This window comes from Ambystoma mexicanum, chromosome 1p (assembly GCF_040938575.1).
Source record: "Ambystoma mexicanum isolate Mex_15411 chromosome 1p, UKY_AmexF1_1, whole genome shotgun sequence".
Classification (NCBI taxonomy): Eukaryota; Metazoa; Chordata; class Amphibia; order Caudata; family Ambystomatidae; genus Ambystoma; species Ambystoma mexicanum.
In genome coordinates, this window is record NC_090921.1 from 275,646,781 (window position 1) to 275,669,107 (window position 22,327).

General features: G+C 41.3%; 1 protein-coding gene across 1 annotated transcript in view; it reads right to left on the reverse strand.

Moving 5' to 3' along the window:
* The window catches only part of PLK5 (polo like kinase 5 (inactive)), a 404,540-nt gene that overhangs the window by 62,484 nt on the left and 319,729 nt on the right, over positions 1-22,327 (reverse strand). Inside the window, exons 11-13 of the mRNA XM_069646658.1 lie at positions 1,188-1,265; positions 268-427; positions 4-133 (exon numbers count right to left, since the gene is read on the reverse strand). Of these exons, the coding sequence (XP_069502759.1) occupies positions 4-133; positions 268-427; positions 1,188-1,265 (368 nt within the window). The remainder of the gene's footprint in view (positions 1-3; positions 134-267; positions 428-1,187; positions 1,266-22,327) is intronic.

Below are 22,327 nucleotides of genomic sequence, written 5' to 3' on the forward strand. Positions count from 1 at the left end.
TACCTCCAGGAGCCGTTGATCCATATACTGTGAGAAGAAGTTGAGTATTCCGATCTTCATGGCCAACGGACTTGGTGAGCTTCTTTTGGGGAAGGAGATGCTCCCATCGCTTCCTGTTGAATAACATATTCTCCTGAAAGGAAAGATAAGTGTTTCAGGAAAGCCACAAAGGCAACAACCTAGGGTGCAAGCCAATAAATGCCACACTGCAGCTACTGAGAAGCAGCTCAAGGTAACATGATGTGGGAGTGGCACACAGGCACTTACTGTAGGTGTGGATAGAGAGCAATATGCGTGCCATCTCGGAGAAGTACACCAGTGCATCGGTCTGACAACTGGTAACCAAAGCCGTACTTGTTGGAATAATCAACCCACTTGGTAACCCAAAGGATGGGACAGTCTGAATGTTCCTGGGGCTCCTGGTTAGCTGAAGGCACAAAGGTGAATAGGGGGTGATAGGAGAGAGAAGTTAAGGCGAAGCATTAAAGTTACATGAGTGTGTATAGGAAGGTGTGTAAGACAAGTCTACAGAAAGTTCTCTCTGTAGGGTAAACCTTCACCATGGGTTCTCTGAAATAAACTAGAGCTAAGAGGCCTTTGTAAGGTATATGCAAACAAAGGGATCCATGCATTAGAACTTGCTGTAACAGATATTTCTGGCATATATTTGTTGTGTAAGGGAATCTGTAGAATTAACCTGCACTATGGAGTATCTGTAACATAAACATGCATTAAAGGTCTTTGATAGAATAACCATTCTCTTAGTCCACTCACGGTTCTTAAAATACCTATCAACCCTCTCTCTTCCACATTATTATCTGTAAAGTGTTGCAATGCTGTGTGACTAGATCTGTGGAATATCCATAATAATAACAAACAAGATCAATGTGCACTAAAATACCTGCATGAGGGAATCAACCAGGTAAATCTGCACTAGAGAAGTCGGCATAACCTTGCATGGCACTGCATACTATGATCTCATGGCATAAGCCTTCCTGAAGGATCAGAGAAACCTGCACTTAGATGGATGGTTTCTGTAAGATAAACCTTCAATAAAGGACCTTATAGAGTAAACCTCCCCTAAAAGATCATGAGGATATATTTCAGCTAACTACCTCTCTTAAACATGCACACTATGTTGTTATAGAATGATCTATGCTTAGATGTCCCAACAGGATAATATTTACCTTGTGGCATGTTCTCTAGGCAGCATCGCAAGACCTTTGCTACCGACCCCACCATGCACTGGAGACTGCCATCTGCTTCTGTTCTGACAAATGGAGAAAATAATTAGCATATACCCTCAGGTAGTAATGTTTTACAAATAATCAGTCTTTAGAGCCATGCTATTAAAACAACTACACAGGATGAAAAAGTAGTTATTTTATTCAATTCTGGAATCTACACCCTAAAGTGGGACTCATAGTTTCTAACAGGAGCAGACTTCTGTATCATAGGATTTTAGGACTGGAAGTGCACCCTCCTGGGAGTAATGATGAAAGGCTGAGACTGCTACCCCAGGAGAGTAATGATGAAAACTAACAGCTCATCCGTTGGGAGTAGTAAGCACGGAAGGACTATGAGTGCACCCACAGTGGGGTAATGAGGAAGGATGGCCTAGGAGTTCACACTCAGTCAGTCTGTTCATGGCTCTGCAGAAGTATTACTCCCTCAGTATGGTTGAGGATTCCCACAATAGGGTTGGCATGGTTACTTTGGATGGGTTATATGTAGGCTCGGTGGCGGAATTGTTGTTATGGATTCTATTCAATATGACAATGAAATTTTGCGCCAGCTTGACAATCCAGCTATATATAGGAAACTTCCGAGTGATCCCACAGAGAGCATTAGAGCCCAAATTATAGCTATTGCCCAACGAGCACTAGAAAGTGGAGCCATCAATGATAAGGAATTTTGTTTCCTCACGATCAAGGGAACTAGGACTCCGCTTATCTATGTACTTCCCAAAATACATAAGGACCTTCTCAACCCGCCGGGACGCCCTATTGTGTCACTATGTGGATCTATATTAGAACCCATTGGTCAATTTCTAGACTATTTTCTGAAGCCTTTGGCGGCCTCTACTGAAACATATCTGGCTGACACCACTGATGCTATTAAACATCTTGAGGGTTTTCCTTTCAATCACGACTCCGACATACTTATGACTTTAGATGTGGAGTCATTATACTCTAATATACCACAAATGGAATCTTTAAAAGTAATGAAAGACTTTTTGGATTCACGGCCAGGCACTCAAGTAGTTCCAACTGAAATACTAATAGATTTACTTGAGATAGCCCTTTCACGCAATTACTTCCGCTTCAAGTCTTCCTATTATCTACAAGTGAAAGGAACAGCGATGGGGGCAGCTTTTGCCCCCAATTACGCCACACTTTTCATGTGGAATTTTGAAAACAGATGTATCTTGTCAGATATTAATCCCTATAGAGATGCCATTAAATTGTATAAACGTTATATTGATGACATAATTATAATCTGGGACAAAACAAAGGCAGATCACCTTTTATTCCTTCCATGGCTTAATACGATGGATACGAACCTTAAATTTACTATGTCAGCCAATAGCACCTCTCTACCATTCTTGGACTTGTTAATCAAGAACCTCGAGGGCTACATTACTGTTGACCTGTATCGAAAAGAAACTGATCGGAATACTATTTTAAGATTCGACAGTTTTCATCCTGAATCATTGCGTAAGAGCATTCCCTATAGTCAGTTCCTTAGGGCTAGACGAAACTGCACCAAAGTTGAAGACTATAAGATTCAGGCGAACATTATTGAAGATAGACTGCATCAGCGAGGTTATCCAAAATATTTACTTCGTCAAGCTCGTAAAAGAGCCAGATCTCAACACCGAGATATCCTCCTTGAGAAACACTCTCGGGAAGACATCACTAAGGAGCGGCTAGTTTGTGCCATGACTTTCAACACCTTTCATCATAAGATAAAACAAAGCATTATGAAACACTGGCATCTGCTCCAATTAAATAATCCAGGACTTGCAAAACCTATTTTTGCATTCAAGAGAGGCAAGAACCTCAAAAGTTGGCTCACTAAAGCCGACAGGTCGAGTACTGGACCTAAATCGAATACGGTGACAGGTCTTTGGGGCGGCAAACCTATCCAAGGCCACTTTCCATGTGGTTTTTGCAATCAATGTGCTTCTACAATCACTGGAACCTCTGTAGGGATTAATGGTAAAAATTGGAATCTCAACCATCATACCACGTGTAACACTAAAAACGTGATTTACGTAATCATCTGTCCCTGCGCTCTAACGTACATTGGCAGAACATCTAGGCCTATTAAAACCAGAATTGGTGAACATAAGTCCAAAATTCGTAACAAAATCGTATCTGCTCCCTTAGTGTCGCATTTTGTTGAAAATAATCATGATCTGAATAGTTTGAAATGGTGCGTTTTGGAAAAAGTCTATGGTACCGATGCTAATAACACAGCAGCCCGTTTGGCGCAAAGGGAACAATGGTGGATGTACAATACCAATAGCTATGAGACAGGACTAAATCGCCAAGAAGAATGGCTCCATTGTATACCTTAACGTGCAACATAAATCAATATAATTTTTTTATTAGAGCCCTGCAGGTGTTTTCTTATCCGGTTTCGCCTTTGATTATTTTATATATCCATACCAGCAAATCTTGCTTCTGCCCCTGCATTGTTTAGAGATTAAGTCCCTCCTGAACATTCATTGGGACTTAAAACTGACGTATGTAGCCTTACTTCGATTAGGGCGTTTGTCCGCTTGTATTGATGAACACAGCCATGGTCACAATACACAAATGGCGTCTTTTTACGACAGTTATTCAAATATAGCCCTATTATGTAACTCCATTGGCCTATTCTCAATATATTACATCTGATAGCTTACATTCGTTGTTTCTGCTCGTTGCGAGGCCGTACCTAGTCCTCTTTTAGTCTCTACGGGACTAGGGGCTCATACGTAGTCCTACCTCTTTTCCCAGTATCGCGTGTGCCTATACCTAGTCCTTTTTTAGTCTCTACGGGACTAGGGGCACATACGTAGTCCTATCTCTTTTCCTAGTACCGCGTGTGTTTATAAACACAGCCGCGGAGGCTATACCGGACGGTGTGCAATTCTAGCGGCTGCTTTTAGAGGCGAGAGAGAAGGCGTATTCCGGGTGAGAATCTTGTTATTCCTTTATATACACTTGCAGGTTCTCCCCTCCGCGAGCTGATTTTAGTCTTAGGACAAGGACAGGCTTGTGTAAGTGGCATTTGCCTGACTCAAGCATTAGTCCTTTTTCTTCGACGAAATTGAAATTCATTTCAATATTCTAAATTTCATGTATTCCAGTTTCTCAGAGGTTCGGAGTTTATCCATCTGGTCGAATCTATTTAATTATGATGGCAGCTTGTTTTTCATCTTTTAAGGCTTTTTGTAACCGCTGCATTTAATGTTTTGCAACCATTAAAATGCACACTTGCCTTATATCTTTTTCTTAGGGTTTCCACCTACGGCTTTTCATCTACGGTTTTTGCAATTGTTGGCCTCTCCCTCCGGTTTGATTTCACACCGTTTAAGATTTAAAAATTTGGAATATTCTCGATCCTTTTGCAGAATTGAGTCCATTGCGGCTTCGATTAAGAGTTTGAAACATTTTAAGGTTAGTAATTGAAGAGGCAAAAACCTGATCTACTCCCTGTGGAGACAGGGGACACTGTGTTTTAGCTATTGAAGTTTGAGATAATCTTGGGATATCTTTCTTAGCTTCTCATTTTTGTCTTTTTAGATGTAAATTCATTTGCATCATCAGTCCAGCTTGGGTGGCGGATCGAAACAAACATATTTTTCGGCACCACTTTTGGACCAACTTAGGTGAATATATATATATATCCCTAGGCTTCATTTCTATGGTTAGAGGCATCGAATATTAGGAGGCTCACTCATTATACTCTGTTTTTTAACACAAAGCTTTTTTGTTTGTTTTTTCTATTCTGTTTGTTTCAATGTGTTTTATTAAGGGTCAATGTCTCCAACAGACTTCCAGATCTACAATCAAGCCTTTATGAATTGTACAAAGATTTTACCTGTGAGAACTACTGAATGATAGATCAAAATTCAAGCATTAGTATGTTCTAGGTTCATATTTGCAACATTTAGTGCGCCCTGAAGAAGGCGACTACTGGCTCGCTTAATTGAGCCAGATAGGTTGAATTCGCCGAAACTGTTTTGATATTTGAAGATCATGTATGCACAGTATGCACAGTAGGCACTTAGCACTTTTTTTGCATTCAGTACTTTATTTCTTTGTTAACAATTTGGCACTTAGCACTTGGTTGCATTTAGCACTTTATCCAATTGTTAACTATTCATTTTCTCTACAGCAATTCCATTTTTTGAATGAAATTTAAAAATGAGACAGCGATGCTTTACCTTGAGTAATACAAGGTTATGAATTGTGGCAACTAAACTGCGATTGAATGTTTTGAGGCATGAGATTTGACAAGAATTTTATACTAAAATTAATTCATCTATTTTATTGTTGTTTAGATGTTGATATATTATGCAATTTTACAATGGTAATAAATTAAAAATGAAAATGTGAATATTTATGTCTGGGCTTCCTTCTCTTCCTCGCCTCTATTTTTATAATTGAGTACTCAAACTAATACAGTACTCTTCCATGCGAACCCCTTTTTTCCCTTTGGGATTTTTTGTGCTACTCGGTTGTATTCCTTTACAACTAATATTTAATTGGGATAAAGTGTTCCCTGAGCAGGGATGCGTTTGTTTAATTTTCTATTGTACCCTGAAGGTTTGAAATGTAATCATATACACGTACCAGTGCTTTGAATACCTGCCAGTAAAATGTATCTTCAATGCCATATCTGCATACTGGTAGGATGCAGAACTTTGTTTTATAGTATGCAGGGCTCTGTTACTTGAGGAATTGCTAAACCGAATGCCAGTCCTATATTCAGCTAGCAGAGTGATTGTAATGGCCCATTTTAGCTTCTGGATTGAAAATATTGTTAACAGTCAAGCTCTGACCTTTCTATCAACAATGCCAAACCAGAGCTTCTCGCGCGCTAAATACAAGGCCTCACCCATATACACAGGATGCCTTTTTTACCCTTAATACCACAATGGCAAGTATTGCAGTAAGGGAGCAATTCTGGTCTGACCTCTCGGTATCAGAGTCAAATAACACTAACCAGCAGCAGGTTAGGCTAGATCTTGGAAAGAGCTTACATCAAGATTGATGTGGTCTCCTCTGGTCCCGGAACAGAATCCTGAGCTCATTTCACTTAACTTCCACAGGAACATAACAAAAACACTTGATGAGTTGGTAGTCCCTATCACTCCTGTGATAATGAAATCCGATAGAAAACCAATTATCTTACAATATGATAAACATTTGGGCGAATTAAACTGCCTATTATTGAAGGGCTTTCTCTGCGTTTCCAAGCAAGTAATTCCACGACAGTCAACCTGATGAGGAGCACTCTACATGACAGTGCCTGCAGGTACATAGCCTTGAATTCCCCTATGTCAGACCAGGTCTTGCATAGGGACCTATAGATGCAGATGGTGCTACAAGGCCTACTGCGTGTTACACTGAGCGGACCTAGGACGGGAAGTGCTAGCCCCTTTCTTCCCTTCACCCTATTTATGGGAACAATGCTAGAGAGCGGAGGAATTGAGCAGAGCTAAGGCGCTGGCCAGAAAGAAAGAATGCCTTTTTTTTTTTAAAGGGTCGTTGTGCCTGTGTGTTTTTTCACTTTTGCATGTATGTTGATGTGCGTGTATGATTACCAGGGTATGATGGGAGGAGAATGTTAGGGTATGGGAAGGGAGTTACAAAGGACAATGAGATATTTGTTGGGGCGAGCAAGCCATTCTGCTAGAACAGAGAGTCCAGCGAGTCACAGTGGGGGAAAACCTAGGCACAGCGAGCTATGCTGGGTCAGAACATGGGCAAAAACATCTATATTAGGGCAGAAATGTGTCCATGAGTTCCAGATGAAGCAGGTCATAGGCACTAAGAACGACATTGGGGCAGAACTGTAGTAGTGATGGTCACATGGGGTTGAATAAAGGAACTTGGAGAAACATGGAGCAAACTGAGGGCATGGAGTGCGGCATTGGGGTAGAAGCAAGGCACAGAGAATGACATACTGGCTCAACAGCGAATAGCAGTGATGGCCCCAATGGGCAGATGTAAGGCACTGCGAACAACATAGGGCAAACCTACAGCATTGAACGAGCCATTGGGACAGAAAATAGTCAGAGTGATTGGAGCAGAGCTTGGGTACAGAAATTATTATTAGGGCAAGGGCCACATGAGATGGGCAACGCTGCCAGGCACAAAGCGAGACCTGGTAACCTGTGCCCCATGGCCCAACAAACAGGGACGTGCTCCCACTCCCCTCCCTCCCACCAGGACACAGGCGACACGCATGTGCACCCTGGGATGACATGAAGGAAGGGCGGTTTGTGAAAACAACCTGCGAGGTGTGAAGCGCCTGGAATGCACGAGAAGCGGAGAGCAGGGCTACAACAAAGGAATGCACCCCTGGGTGCCCAGACAGTCGGCGCTATGCCAGCATCACAGCCCCCACATGCAACAAGGACCCAGGGCCTGCCCCTGGGCCCAATATAAGGAGCTGCTTTACCGCAGCAAAAGCACAAACCGTTTGGGACCCTACACGGGGACCCAACACAGTCAGTACACTGTGGACGCAGAGTCTTGTACTTTTTCTTTCCAACAAAACCCTCCCACCCTAGAAAAAGGGAGAGAACCAACAAAAGAAAAGACAGAACACTTTACGGTGACCAAACACAAGTCGTGGGACAAGAAACGTGGCACGGGCCAGAGGGGGTAACCTCAGGACCCGGTGCCCAAAAGAACAATATACTATGATATGTGATTATTACTATGTGTTGTTTATGACCATATCTGTACAAATAAAACTCCACTGCTTTTTTATTTGCCGAACAACCAGAACAAACGTGTCGTGTGACTCTAGGGGGCAGAGGGGAGTTATAAGCACCACAGACACCCCATATGTCACAATGTATATTTCCTGCCTGCATGTGGGTCCACTGGTTACCAAATGTATGCACTGAGACTGACAGTCGGAAGACCTGGGTTAGAGAGAGGTTCATGGGGCAGAACATGGGTACACGAGATTGAGGCGCAATGTAGACACTAGTAGCCACATAGTGGAAAAGCCAGTAAACAGAGATTGACACTGGGGCAGAACTATGGCAGTGAGGTCCACATGGGGCCGAACATAAGAAGTGAGAGGGACAAAAGGCAGAACTTGGTCTGGGAGTGGGACATTGGGCATAACTGGGGCAGCATGCAGCACACCAATGTTTTATAGTTGCAATGCTGATATAGTGTTCAGACAACCCCTAGTGTTTTCTTTTGGGCACAACCTGCATGAAAGCGTGGAGCAAGGCTGGTATAATTTGTTGAAACAGTCCATCTGATTTTCTTTGGGTATAACAAGCATGAAAGCAGATAATCGCTGGCATAAATTGTTGGCACAGGCAGCACAAATTTATCTGGCCACAAGTTTGAAAGTGGGGCAGTGTTTGTATATATGTTTGAGACATGCCTTCTGAGTTTCTTTGTACACAAGCAGAATGACATTGTGTTTTTACAATGGCAATGCTGGCATATATTGCTGAGACAGGGCTTCTGTTATCTGCTTAGAAATCCTGTGTAGAACAGAATGCCCTGCCCGCTTATGGCGAGCACTGTGCAACGTGCCATTTTGCCCTTCAAAAGTGCAATTTTTCTCCCCCAAAAGTGAAGAACACCTCACCCTCCAAGCAGATCACTTGGGTGTTGGATTTTCTACGACCACATCCAGTATGGAAATGTATTGTGAAATGCTCTGGTGTATCTTTGTAGAAATTTCATCTATTAGAATATTTCATGTATTCCCCTACAGCACCGTTCATAAATTCTATGCATTCTTATCGAATTTTTTCTGAGGTTTGTTCTGTAAAATGCAAACATTTTCTCATAGGTTGGTCAGGCTCGGTCCAATTTAAATAAAGCATTTGTTGTCAACCACTTAAAAAATTCCACATTTTTAATTTAATTATAGACACCCCAATTAAAACCTCCAGAATTGTTCAAACTCTGTGGGGAGATGACTAACCTGACTAGAAACTAAAATCCTCGAAATTATCTCCAAAATTATAGTAAGGATGTCCACCACTTCCATTATGGAAGTCTGGATCCAAACCTTCTCGAAGCACTGAATATACCACATTGGACATCAGAGCAGAGCCACTATTGTCACTTGGCGAAAAAGAATCTGCTGCCTTAATCCTCCTCGATTTATCATAGGTTTATGACATCGGACTTTAGGATCCTATTGCTAAAACATGAAAAGGGTATCAAAGGAATGGGCTTGAAATACCAAATTTTGTTCCTCCAGAATCAATCGGCACATGTCAAAATTGGCCTATTCATCTCTGAAACTTTGAGTCTTCCTTGAGGCATATCTCAAGGTTTGGCATTATCACTTTGGCTTTAATGCATGTATGAGACCGCTTACTTACCTAGTAGAGAATTTCAAGATGCTTTTCCAACTCTGCAATCATGGCTCACAGTTAATGTTTTGTCTACCAATGAGTGGGTTTAACCAGGGAATTTAATAAGATGCCTGGAAAAAGTATTTATTGGGTAACAGAGGGTAACCTCTGTTTGTAGTAATCAGAAGTTTTAATATGTTGTACAGCAAACGTCACAGATCTACCATTTCCTTGACCTTACTCATTAGGGTGGCCATCTATCTTGTTTCAAAAGGCCTGAAACTGTGGCATAGTCTTCAATGCTAACCTGGTCTTCATCCATCAAATAAATATATCAAAACGATGTTACAATCAGCTACATATGGTCCTTTCTCATTCTGGAGTTGCAATTTCTATAACTTCAATCTTGGCTTGTTATACTCCCAAATGAAGGATTAGATCATACTGTCAAACTCTTTTAACAAAGACTTTTGAATTGTAAGCTCAATCATGCTCAAAAGGCCAGAAACTGTGGCATAGTCTTCAATGCTAACCTGGTCTTCATCCATCACATACATTTTAGGTGCCGCTGTCATCTTGATTGCATTTACCCTTTGACCCATTGACAGATTTAAGGAATCCCAACGTTGAAAATCAGAGACCAGTTTATTCAATGACAACCTCAAATTCACCTTCACCATATCATCCAGGTATTTTGTAATCCATATACCCAAGTATTTCATTTTCTCTGTGCACCACTTGAAACCCAGGTTTTTCAGCAAAGGACCATTACATAAATCTAAGCATGGCAAGGCCTCTGACTTAGAACAATTAATGTTGTAGTTTGAGAATTCTTCGAATTCCTCAATACGCTTCATTAAGACAGGAATAGATGTTGATAAATCACGTACTACAAGTAGAAGGTCATCTGCGTAAAGCCAAAGATTCTGTGTAATTCCGTTAAAATGAACTCCTGCAATCCCCTCTTCAGTTCTAATGGCAGTGGTTCCAAGGAGATCACAAAAAGTAAGGGTGAGAATGGACAACCTTGTCTTGTGCCACAATGTAATTCACATTTTTTATGAAATCTTACCATTAGTTGTCACCTCTGCCGATGGGCTTGAGTAGAGCAATTTCACCCAGTTCATGAATTTCGGCCAAAATTCTTTCTTTGCATTGTCTTAGATAGAAACTTCAATCCTACTCGATCGAAGGCCTTTTCTGCATCCAAAGACACTGATTCTTTACCTGTTTTTTAGATTCTGATATTGTTAATAGGAGTTTCCTCATATTTGTTGCTGAGATTCTGCCTTTTATAAAGCGAGCTTCATTTGGGTGAATTAGCTTCGTCAATACACGCTCTATCTGATATTCCAGGATCTTTGAAAGAATTTTACAATCTGAATTAATCAGGCTGATTGTTATATAGCTGCCCGGATTCATTGGAGGTCTTCCAGGTTTTAAAAGTAATGCAATTGTAGCATGTCTAAGTGTGGAAGCTAGCCTGACCTTGTCTCTACAATGCCTAGTCTTTAAGCAAACCCAACATTCCAGGGGCATTTCTCAGCAAAATCCATCAGGCAAACCGTCTGATCCCGGGCATCCCCCCACATTCAAGCCAAACACAGCCCTTCTTATCTCATCCAAATTTTCTTCCAAAGATTAGCGTTCAAGCGACTGATTCATTAGAAATTCATCAATCTGTGTAAAATTTGAGAACTGCGTCTCACTGTACAGATTTTGATAATATTCTCTAAAGACATCATTAATTTCCTGTGGATTATAGGACACACAACCTCTGTGTCTGCTCTCGCACACAAACGAGGTGCCAGTAAGCAATCACACATCTCCCCTCCTTTGTTATAATTACATCTTACCCTAAAAAGAGCACTTTCAGCTTTTTCACTCAAGTTTTTGTTTAAGTCATATTTCAATTTTAAAAGTTTCTGTCTTTTCCCAGAATCTGGTCAACTCATAACTTCCTTTTCCAAATCTTTCACGTTCGTGCTCAGGGTTAACAACCATTTATCTTTTTCTTTCCTCTGAATTCCTAATAATCTCATGAGTATTCACCTCATCACTTTCTTGAAACCTTCCAATAACATGTCAAGATCCACCTCACCATTTAAATTATGTGTGACATATTCCAGCACTTCCTTAATCAAAGACTCCCTCACAACATCATTGTTTAGGATTGCAGTATTCATAAATTTGTGTATTGCCAATTGTAAAACTAAGAGCTAAACACAATTTAATGGGTGCAATGGTCGAAATTATTAAAATGTTCCGTCGCATTTCTAGAAGTCATAATATTATCTATCCTGGAGTAATTATCATGTGCCCCAGAGTAAAAGGTGTATTCCCTGTCTGTGGGGCGTTCCAATTTCCAAACATCTGATAGACCAAAGTCTTTAATGAGCAGACCTAACATGTCCCTGTCTTTCTTTTTGCCATCCCAAAGCCTCAGGCTACCCCTATCCATAACAGGGTTGATGGTAACATTGAAACTGCCTCCTAAAATGATGTTCTCTCTTTTCGTGTCAATCAACTGTTGACCCACCTTACTGAAAAAGGGATCACTGTTTATAATAGGGGCATAACCATTACATATTGTTATTATGAACACACATGGATATAGAGATAAATCTGCTCTCGTTATCTGCTTTTGAATTTAATACCTTTCCTGGAAATATTTTCTTTATTAAAATCCTAACACTGCAGCTGTCGAGTAAGAGGAATGAAAGACTTGACCAACCCAGCCTTTGCATAATTTTTCTGCTTCTCTTTCAATCAAATGTGTCTTTTGTAATAATGCGATATCAGTCTTCAAATGCTGCAGATGTGAATTCCATGACATAATATTTATAGAGTCAGAGTCATTTAATGCAGTGCCTGCCATTTCTTTAATATCTTGCAAGAACTGCGGATTGAACACTGCTGACAAATTGAACCAAATCAAGAAATACATTAATAAATGGTAACAAAAAAAAAACAATAACTTATAAGTCATACCACACCTCAGAGTAAAACAGAGGATTCCACAACCTAACAATTACCAATTAACACTTGCTATTAAGCTCTCCCTTCCCGGTATCTTTAAATTCTCCTAACCTATGAGAAACCTGCCCCACTAATTTGTTTTAGTCAGCCTTTAAAATGTCCATTGTGTGACCATGTACTTAAAGCAGTCCCTTAATCATAATGTTCCAGCCTATGAATTACTTGTGCCCTTTAACTTTACAAATTTATGAAAATATGCATGTGCATTATAGCGCATAGGTGTCTGCATCGCGGGTGAATGACAATGTTATATATGCTTTGTCCGAGCTGTACAGTTTCCATATGAAACTGTGTATTATAAGCAGTTCAACATGGCATAGCGTATTTGCTTATATATTTCGTAGTCTAGGATTTGGTTAGATCTCACCTGGTTTGCATTCGTCAAATATCTTATGATACGGTATTTTTAATTAATTATCACTGTATATGTTTATACATATGCCGTTCATAAATAAGTTAAGTTCTATAGAAAATATATGGTACTACATAATACAAAAGCGCAATGTATGAACATCTTATATGGGTCACCAGTTGCTACCCCTCACCCTAAGACTAACCACTGGTTTCCGAAACAGCATATTTATTTTCAACACTTTCTAGTCCTTGTCCCTGTCTTGCACCGCAGATGCCACCTATTTTAATTTCGAGATCCTGTTGAAGGAGATGCCAAGCGATTCATGCTTTCAACAATCTCAGTGTCTCTTCGGAGACATGATGTTGGCGGAAAGATAGAGGTCAGTGTGGGGTATGAATGACCATCACTTGTTCAGCCTACCAGATGAATGCCCATTTCGGAGTCCATCATATAGTTAATTTGGACATCTCCCGGGGAGACAGGTGGATTGAGGTGCTCAGTTAAGGATTCCTCTCTCTCTTACTGATGAGGGAGAGTGGATTGGAGATGAATTTGCATTGGGGAAATGAGGTTACAATAAGGATGTTTATAGCTACATTAGCTATTACCTGACGTTGCCACACACTGCCCAAGAAATAGCAACTACTCTGATCGGGAAATGCTTCCAGGAGCAGATTGCAACCTGAAATGAACCAGCAGATAGACATTCACACCGCGAGCGCCGCAGGCAGTGATCGGTGCCCAAAGGTAAGCGTAGGCACAAGCACCCAAAATGCTCCAAGGGAGAAGTCCCGCCCGCGGGTGGGGGTGCTTCCAAACCAAGTTTCCACATCTACAGGTCTCAGTGGGGTCCCTGAATTCCACCCTGGCACCCAACAGGCATTCCACTAATGAAAAAGATGGCCACCTTTCACCCCCTGCAAACCGAACACAAAAAAGATGCTGTAGAGCAAACAAAAGGATGCTCCTCCTCAATATCTCTGCACGCGGAGGGTCGCAGTGAGCCCCCACAACTGAGGCGTAAATCAGTTAAATCACCCATAGACTGTCCTATGTCGTCGGATCAGAAGAGCACATTGGCTAAGGGCGAGGAAGTGTTAAAATCCACTTCACCAGGATGGATTCATCATCTGGTGCAAAAGCGCTGTCATTCCTTACTGTGAGCGCGAGGAGCTGCAAAAGAACAGGCCGCACCGCCAGCAGCCCATTCTTTTGCAGCTCCTCGCACTCACAGTAAGGAATGACAGCACTTTGAACACTTCCTCGCCCTTAGCCAATATGCTCTTCTGATCCGACGACATAGGACAGTCTACTCCCAAGAAACCCTTGTCCTGATGAAGGCCTACACCACTTGAGCTCACCCAGCTCCTCACAAAAAGGCAGAAACACTGTTGTGTTCACATGTTATATATGATGTTGTTGGCCAACTCTTAACTGTGCCCACACTCAATGGGTGATTTACCTGATTGTGACTCCACTAAATTCTCTAGCTTCCTTCCCAAGGAACCTATAGAGAATGTTCAAACGTAAGAATTTGGTTATTCAAATATTGACCATTTGATTGTTAGAATTCAAATACTACACTCTGTACGTCTTAAATGTTGAATGTCCTGTTTTTTTTTTTTTTACAAACCACAGTTAATTATTACACCAAACTGCACTCAAAATAAAACTCTAACTGCAGAATACAGATTTTGTCATAATTCTGTGTCCACCCACAAATGGGGTGATTTAGCCAGCCAGGATTGTATTGGTCGAGCTTCAGCAGGTAGACTCTCCTGACCTTGCTCATTGTTCTGTTTGATATATAGATCCCCAGAGAGTAACACCCCATGTCCATAAACCTCAGAGAGGACTCTTAATATATAATCTTCTAAATGACCATCTTTTGTCACATTCTCAGGAAGACCCATGAGTCTCAGGTTGTGCATCCTTGATCTCAGATCCAACTCCAAATTCTTGATTTTCACTTCTGATAGTTAATTTTTTTAATCATTATAGGCTCTGTAGCTGACAGCAATCTCAGAAGAAAGACCCGTAGATTTCTCTTCTATTTGGCAAAATATCCCTACCAGATTAGAGACTTTAAGGTTTAATTCTGCCTTAGAAGATTTCATCTCACCTACATCTTGAGCCACTTTCAGAAGCAAGGAGTAAATATCCTGAGAACTAGGAGCCTCTTGCATGTCTGCCTGGGATTTCTTGGGGACAGGATTCTTATGATCTTCAATCTTTTTTTTTTAAATTCATTGGAGAGTATATCATTTGATTATCGGAAAACAGAAGCTGTTGCTTGATCAGCCAACATTTCAGAATCTATCATGTTCAATGTAAGTTTCTTGGGAATGGCATCTTCTAGTTTGTCTCCTTCTTCTGACCTCCCACAATAGCCTGCTTCCTCCAGTGACTATGCGTCAACCTGACTTAACACTTAGCAAGGCTCACAGCACCCTGCCTGGGTAAAATACGCTTACAGAGACTCGCTGGCCATATCCCCTAAACCCCAAAAATATTCCCTCTAGCCTGCACCGGCTTCACCACACTACAGCGCCTCTGATCCTGAACAAGGGGTCCCAAACCACTACCTCACACTGAGGTTCAAAGACCTCCCCTACTTCTAGGCCCACTTCTCACCTCTTTACACACACAGCTAAGACCACCCTACCTAAACAACCGGACCACCCCTACCAGGCCTGAAGACCAGCCCTGCACCCTCATCAACGCACGCTCTATCTGCACCCATGCACCTGAAATTCATGACCTGGCTGTACGAGGCAGCTGGCCTCTCATTATCTCTCGCCCTACCCACTGGCTACTCTATTCTCAGAACCCACAGATATGCCAACCAAGGTGGAGGAGTGGCTATTATCGCCAAAACCGCCATCCCCATCAGAGCCTTCCCCCTCCCACCCATGCTAGGCTATGAACACCAGCTAGCTAAAGTTGAATCCCACTCTCAAACTACCATCAACATCCTTCTCTACAGACAACCAAACAACCTTGGCTGCCCAGACTCCGACATACCCCTATCATTGCTCCGATACTCAATCTCAACACCAAATTTGTAGGCGACTTCAATTTAGGATTCGAAGACCCTACAGACCATAAGTCTACTGCCCTCACCACAGCGTTCTACGAGATTAACTTTGCCCAGTCAGTCTCTGCCCCACCCTCTCTAAAGGACAGATTCTTGACTGGATGTTATTTATCAACACTCCCACTCAAGTCTCGTCGCATTTCTAGAAGTCATAATATTATCTATCCTGGAGTAATTATCATGTGCCCCAGAGTAAAAGGTGTATTCCCTGTCTGTGGGGCGTTCCAATTTCCAATCATCTGATAGACCAAAGTCTTTAATGAGCAGACCTAACATGTCCCTGTCTTTCTTTTTGCCATCCCAAAGCCTCAGGCTACCCCTATCCATAACAGGGTTGATGGTAACATTGAAACTGCCTCCTAAAATGATGTTCTCTCTTTTCGTGTCAATCAACTGTTGACCCACCTTACTGAAAAAGGGATCACTGTTTATAATAGGGGCATAACCATTACATATTGTTATTATGAACACACATGGATATAGAGATAAATCTGCTCTTGTTATCTGCTTTTGAATTTAATACCTTTCCTGGAAATATTTTCTTTATTAAAATCCTAACACTGCAGCTGTCGAGTAAGAGGAATGAAAGACTTGACCAACCCAGCCTTTGCATAATTTTTCTGCTTCTCTTTCAATCAAATGTGTCTTTTGTAATAATGCAATATCAGTCTTCAAATGCTGCAGATGTGAATTCCATGACATAATATTTATAGAGTCAGAGTCATTTAATGCAGTGCCTGCCATTTCTTTAATATCTTGCAAGAACTGCGGATTGAACACTGCTGACAAATTGAACCAAATCAAGAAATACATTAATAAATGGTAACAAAAAAAAACAATAACTTGTAAATCATATCACACCTCAGAGTAAAACAGAGGATTCCACAACCTAACAATTACCAATTAACACTTGCTATTAAGCTCTCCCTTCCCCATATCTTTAAATTCTCCAAACCTATGAGAAACCTGCCCCACTAAGTTGTTTTAGTCAGCCTTTAAAATGTCCATTGTGTGACCATGTACTTAAAGCAGTCCCTTAATCATAATGTTCCAGCCTATGAATTACTTGTGCCCTTTAACTTTACAAATTTATGAAAATATGCATGTGCATTATAGCGCATAGGTGTCTGCATCGCGGGTGAATGACAATGTTATATATGCTTTGTCCGACCTGTACAGTTTCCATATGAAACTGTGTATTATAAGCAGTTCAACATGTCATAGCGTATTTGCTTATATATTTCGTAGTCTAGGATTTGGTTAGATCTCACCTGGTTTGCATTCGTCAAATATCTTATGATACGGTATTTTTAATTAATTATCACTGTATATGTTTATACATATGCCGTTCATAAATAAGTTAAGTTCTATAGAAAATATATGGTACTACATAATACAAAAGCGCAATGTATGAACATCTTATATGGGTCACCAGTTGCTACCCCTCACCCTAAGACTAACCACTGGTTTCCGAAACAGCATATTTATTTTCAACACTTTCTAGTCCTTGTCCCTGTCTTGCACCGCAGATGCCACCTATTTTAATTTCGAGATCCTGTTGAAGGAGATGCCAAGCGATTCATGCTTTCAACAATCTCAGTGTCTCTTCGGAGACATGATGTTGGCGGAAAGATAGAGGTCAGTGTGGGGTATGAATGACCATCACTTGTTCAGCCTACCAGATGAATGCCCCATGTCGGAGTCCATCATATAGTTCATTGGGACATCTCCCGGGGAGACAGGTGGATTGAGGTGCTCAGTTAAGGATTCCTCTCTCTCTTACTGATGAGGGAGAGTGGATTGGAGATGAATTTGCATTGGGGAAATGAGGTTACAATAAGGATGTTTATAGCTACATTAGCTATTACCTGACGTTGCCACACACTGCCCAAGAAATAGCAACTACTCTGATCGGGAAATGCTTCCAGGAGCAGATTGCAACCTGAAATGAACCAGCAGATAGACATTCACACCGCGAGCGCCGCAGGCAGTGATCGGTGCCCAAAGGTAAGCGTAGGCACAAGCACCCAAAATGCTCCAAGGGAGAAGTCCCGCCCGTGGGTGGGGGTGCTTCCAAACCAAGTTTCCACATGTACAGGTCTCAGTGGGGTCCCTGAATTTCACCCTGGCACCCAACAGGCATTCCACTAATGAAAAAGATGGCCACCTTTCACCCCCTGCAAACCGAACACAAAAAAGATGCTGTAGAGCAAACAAAAGGATGCTCCTCCTCAATATCTCTGCACGCGGAGGGTCGCAGTGAGCCCCCACAACTGAGGCGTAAATCAGTTAAATCACCCATAGACTGTCCTATGTCGTCGGATCAGATGAGCACATTGGCTAAGGGCGAGGAAGTGTTAAAATCCACTTCACCCGGATGGATTCATCATCTGGTGCAAAAGCGCTGTCATTCCTTACTGTGTGCGCGAGGAGCTGCAAAAGAACAGGCCGCACCGCCGGCAGCCCATTCTTTTGCAGCTCCTCGCACTCACAGTAAGGAATGACAGCACTTTGAACACTTCCTCGCCCTTAGCCAATATGCTCTTCTGATCCGACGACATAGGACAGTCTACTCCCAAGAAACCCTTGTCCTGATGAAGGCCTACACCACTTGAGCTCACCCAGCTCCTCACAAAAAGGCAGAAACACTGTCGTGTTCACATGTTATATATGATGTTGTTGGCCAACTCTTAATAGTGCCCACACTGAATGGGTGATTTACCTGATTGTGACTCCACTAAATTCTCTAGCTTCCTTCCCAAGGAACCTATAGAGAATGTTCAAACGTAAGAATTTGGTTATTCAAATATTGACCATTTGATTGTTAGAATTCAGATACTACACTCTGTACGTCTTAAATGTTGAATGTCCTGTTTTTTTTTTTTTACAAACCACAGTGTATTATTACACCAAACTGCACTCAAAATAAAACTCTAACTGCAGAATACAGATTTTGTCATAATTCTGTGTCCACCCACGCATGGGGTGATTTAGCCAGCCAGGATTGTATTGGTCGAGCTTCAGCAGGTAGACTCTCCTGACCTTGCTCATTGTTCTGTTTGATATATAGATCCCCAGAGAGTAACACCCCATGTCCATAAACCTCAGAGAGGACTCTTAATAAATAATCTTCTAAATTACCATCTTTTGTCACATTCTCAGGAAGACCCATGAGTCTCAGGTTGTGCATCCTTGATCTCAGATCCAACTCCAAATTCTTGATTTTCACTTCTGATAGTTAATTTTTTTAATCATTATAGGCTCTGTAGCTGACAGCAATCTCAGAAGAAAGACCCGTAGATTTCTCTTCTATTTGGCAAAATATCCCTACCAGATTAGAGACTTTAAGGTTTAATTCTGCCTTAGAAGATTTCATCTCACCTACATCTTGAGCCACTTTCAGAAGCAAGGAGTAAATATCCTGAGAACTAGGAGCCTCTTGCATGTCTGCCTGGGATTTCTTGGGGACAGGATTCTTATGATCTTCAATCTTTTTTTTAAAATTCATTGGAGAGTATATCACTTGATTATCGGAAAACAGAAGCTGTTGCTTGATCAGCCAACATTTCAGAATCTATCATGTTCAATATAAGTTTCTTGGGAATGGCATCTTCTACTTTGTCTCCTTCTTCTGACCTCCCACAATAGCCTGCTTCCTCCAGTGACTATGCGTCAACCTGACTTAACACTTAGCAAGGCTCACAGCACCCTGCTGGGTAAAATACGCTTACAGAGACTCGCTGGCCATACCCCCTAACCCCCAAAAATATTCCCTCTAGCCTGCACCGGCTTCACCACACTACAGCGCCTCTGATCCTGAACAAGGGGTCCCAAACCACTACCTCACACTGAGGTTCAAAGACCTCCCCTACTTCTAAGCCCACTTCTCACCTCTTTACACACACAGCTAAGACCACCCTACCTAAACAACCGGACCACCCCTACCAGGCCTGAAGACCAGCCCTGCACCCTCATCAACGCACGCTCTATCTGCACCCATGCACCTGAAATTCATGACCTGGCTGTACGAGTGTAGTAAATCAAACTCTTAACAATGCTTTGTAGTTTGATTTGGAGTTTATTATATGAGTCCCCGGCGGCTGCCGTCGTCCAGCCTCACCGCCGTAATCTGCAACATTCACTTCTCTGCATTCGAAAACAGTAGAATGCAGAGAACCGAAACGTTCGCAGATTGACATGTAACATTATGAATATACTGTAACATCTCCCTTCCTTATACACAACCAAGAAACACCAGAATATAAGGAAAATGTATATATCGGTTTGAAGAGGTAGGAAGGGAAATACAAGGGTTAAAGAAAACAGGGAGAAAATAAACAAAGGATTGAGGATTAAAATTAAACCAAACACATGTCTATGGGAAAAAATCTCAACCAGTCCTACAACAAAACTGTACTAAAAAATATGCTTATCCCTACTTTATATGTGAAAACACTGTAGCATAAAGGATACACCCTACTGTTGATTTCATCAGCATGGCCTCCAAATTCTAATAACAACTCTGATATATGAATATAGTCAATAATAAATGAACCCTTCCTTAACGTTAGGTACAACTCTCCTGGGTCTTGAACACTCTCCACCATTATTTCTGGAAACCCTTTGGTCCTCTCCATTTGGTTCTTCTCCAAATCTTCTTTCTCTTCCTCTCTCATCCACACTTTGTCTGCATCTAACAAAATCATTGTCACCATGTCTTAATTCATTTTCTTCTGCTGAGATGATATCATCACAAGACCACGTGTCCCCATTTTCCAACACTACTGATTTCCTGAGGCGCTTAATAACTTTTTGCGGAGCACGGAACTTAGACTCTCCCTTCAGGACTCTTTTGGGTTCCTTTACTCTAACCCAATCACCATCTTTGATATTATTTTCCTTCACACGTTTATGCTGATTATAGTACTTTTTGTATTGGTCTTGTTTTTTCTTAACTCTCTCCATAACCTCATCCATGTTAATGTTAAAATCTTTCCCTGTAGACATCCAAGCTGGTTTAAGTCTGTTGTTTGCAATCCTACCTCTCATTAAAGTGAATGGTTCTATACCAGTGACAGAGTGGGGTGTAACCTTATATGTATCCAACGCTTCTTTCAAAGTATCTTTCCACGGCAAATTATTTGCTATTGCCAGCTGAATGGTTCCTTTTATGAAGCGATTCATCCTTTCCACAAGTCCGTTGCTCATTGGGTGGTACAAAGCTGTGGTATTATGTTTGATGGCTCTATCACTTAAGAATGTCTTAATTTCCTGTGACAAAAATTGAGTACCATTGTCAGAAATGAATTCCTGTGGATCACCTTCTCTACTAAAGATCTCCTCCAAAAATTTTGTAACTTTACATGTCGAAACTGAGTCTTCCAAAATTCCACATTCAATCCATTTTGATGTATAATCGACTAACACTATCAAATATATTTTCATGGGTTCCAACACTTCATACGGGCCAGCAATATCAATGGCTAGTTTCGACCATACTGTATCAGGCACAGTTACAGGCTGAAGGGGTGTGACTCTTATTACTTTGCTTTTATCACTAGCTGCACAAGCAGAACATTCCTTAACCAGTGACTCTATTTCACCCCACATACTAGGCCACCAGTATGTTTCCCTGACTCTTCTTTTTGTCAAATCTCTGCCAATATGTCCTTCATGTGCAATGTCCATAATTCTTTTCCTCAATGCTACTGGTGGTACAATACGATCACCACGATAAACATATAAATCATCATATGATATTTCATCTTTGATCTTCTCCCACAGTTTAATTCCTTCCTGTACATTTTTCCATCCATCTGTTACAGCCTTTTTCAACATCTCTTGTTCTGGGTCTGAATTAGTGGCTGCCATCCATTCTCCTTTATCAAAACTTGGATGAATCTGTGCAATAATGGAATCCATATCTTGATCCTCAACTAAACTCTCGTCACTTGGTATTTCAAGGTATTCATCCTTACAAGGCAACCGGGAGAAACAATCAGCAACTTTGTTGGATCTGCCAGGGGTATATTTTATAATCACATTATACTGCATAATGATCAAAGTCCATCTCCTAATGCGAGGTGATGTTAAATGGGAGTTCTTGGGATTTAGGACATGAATAAGAGGTTTATGATCTGTTTTCAATTCAATGGGAACTCCCCAAATTAATCCCTTGAAATGTTCTAATATCCATTTAACACCTAGTGCTTCTTTTTCAATAGTGGAATAATTTCTCTCCGCTCCCTTTAGGGATCTTGAGGCAAAAGCT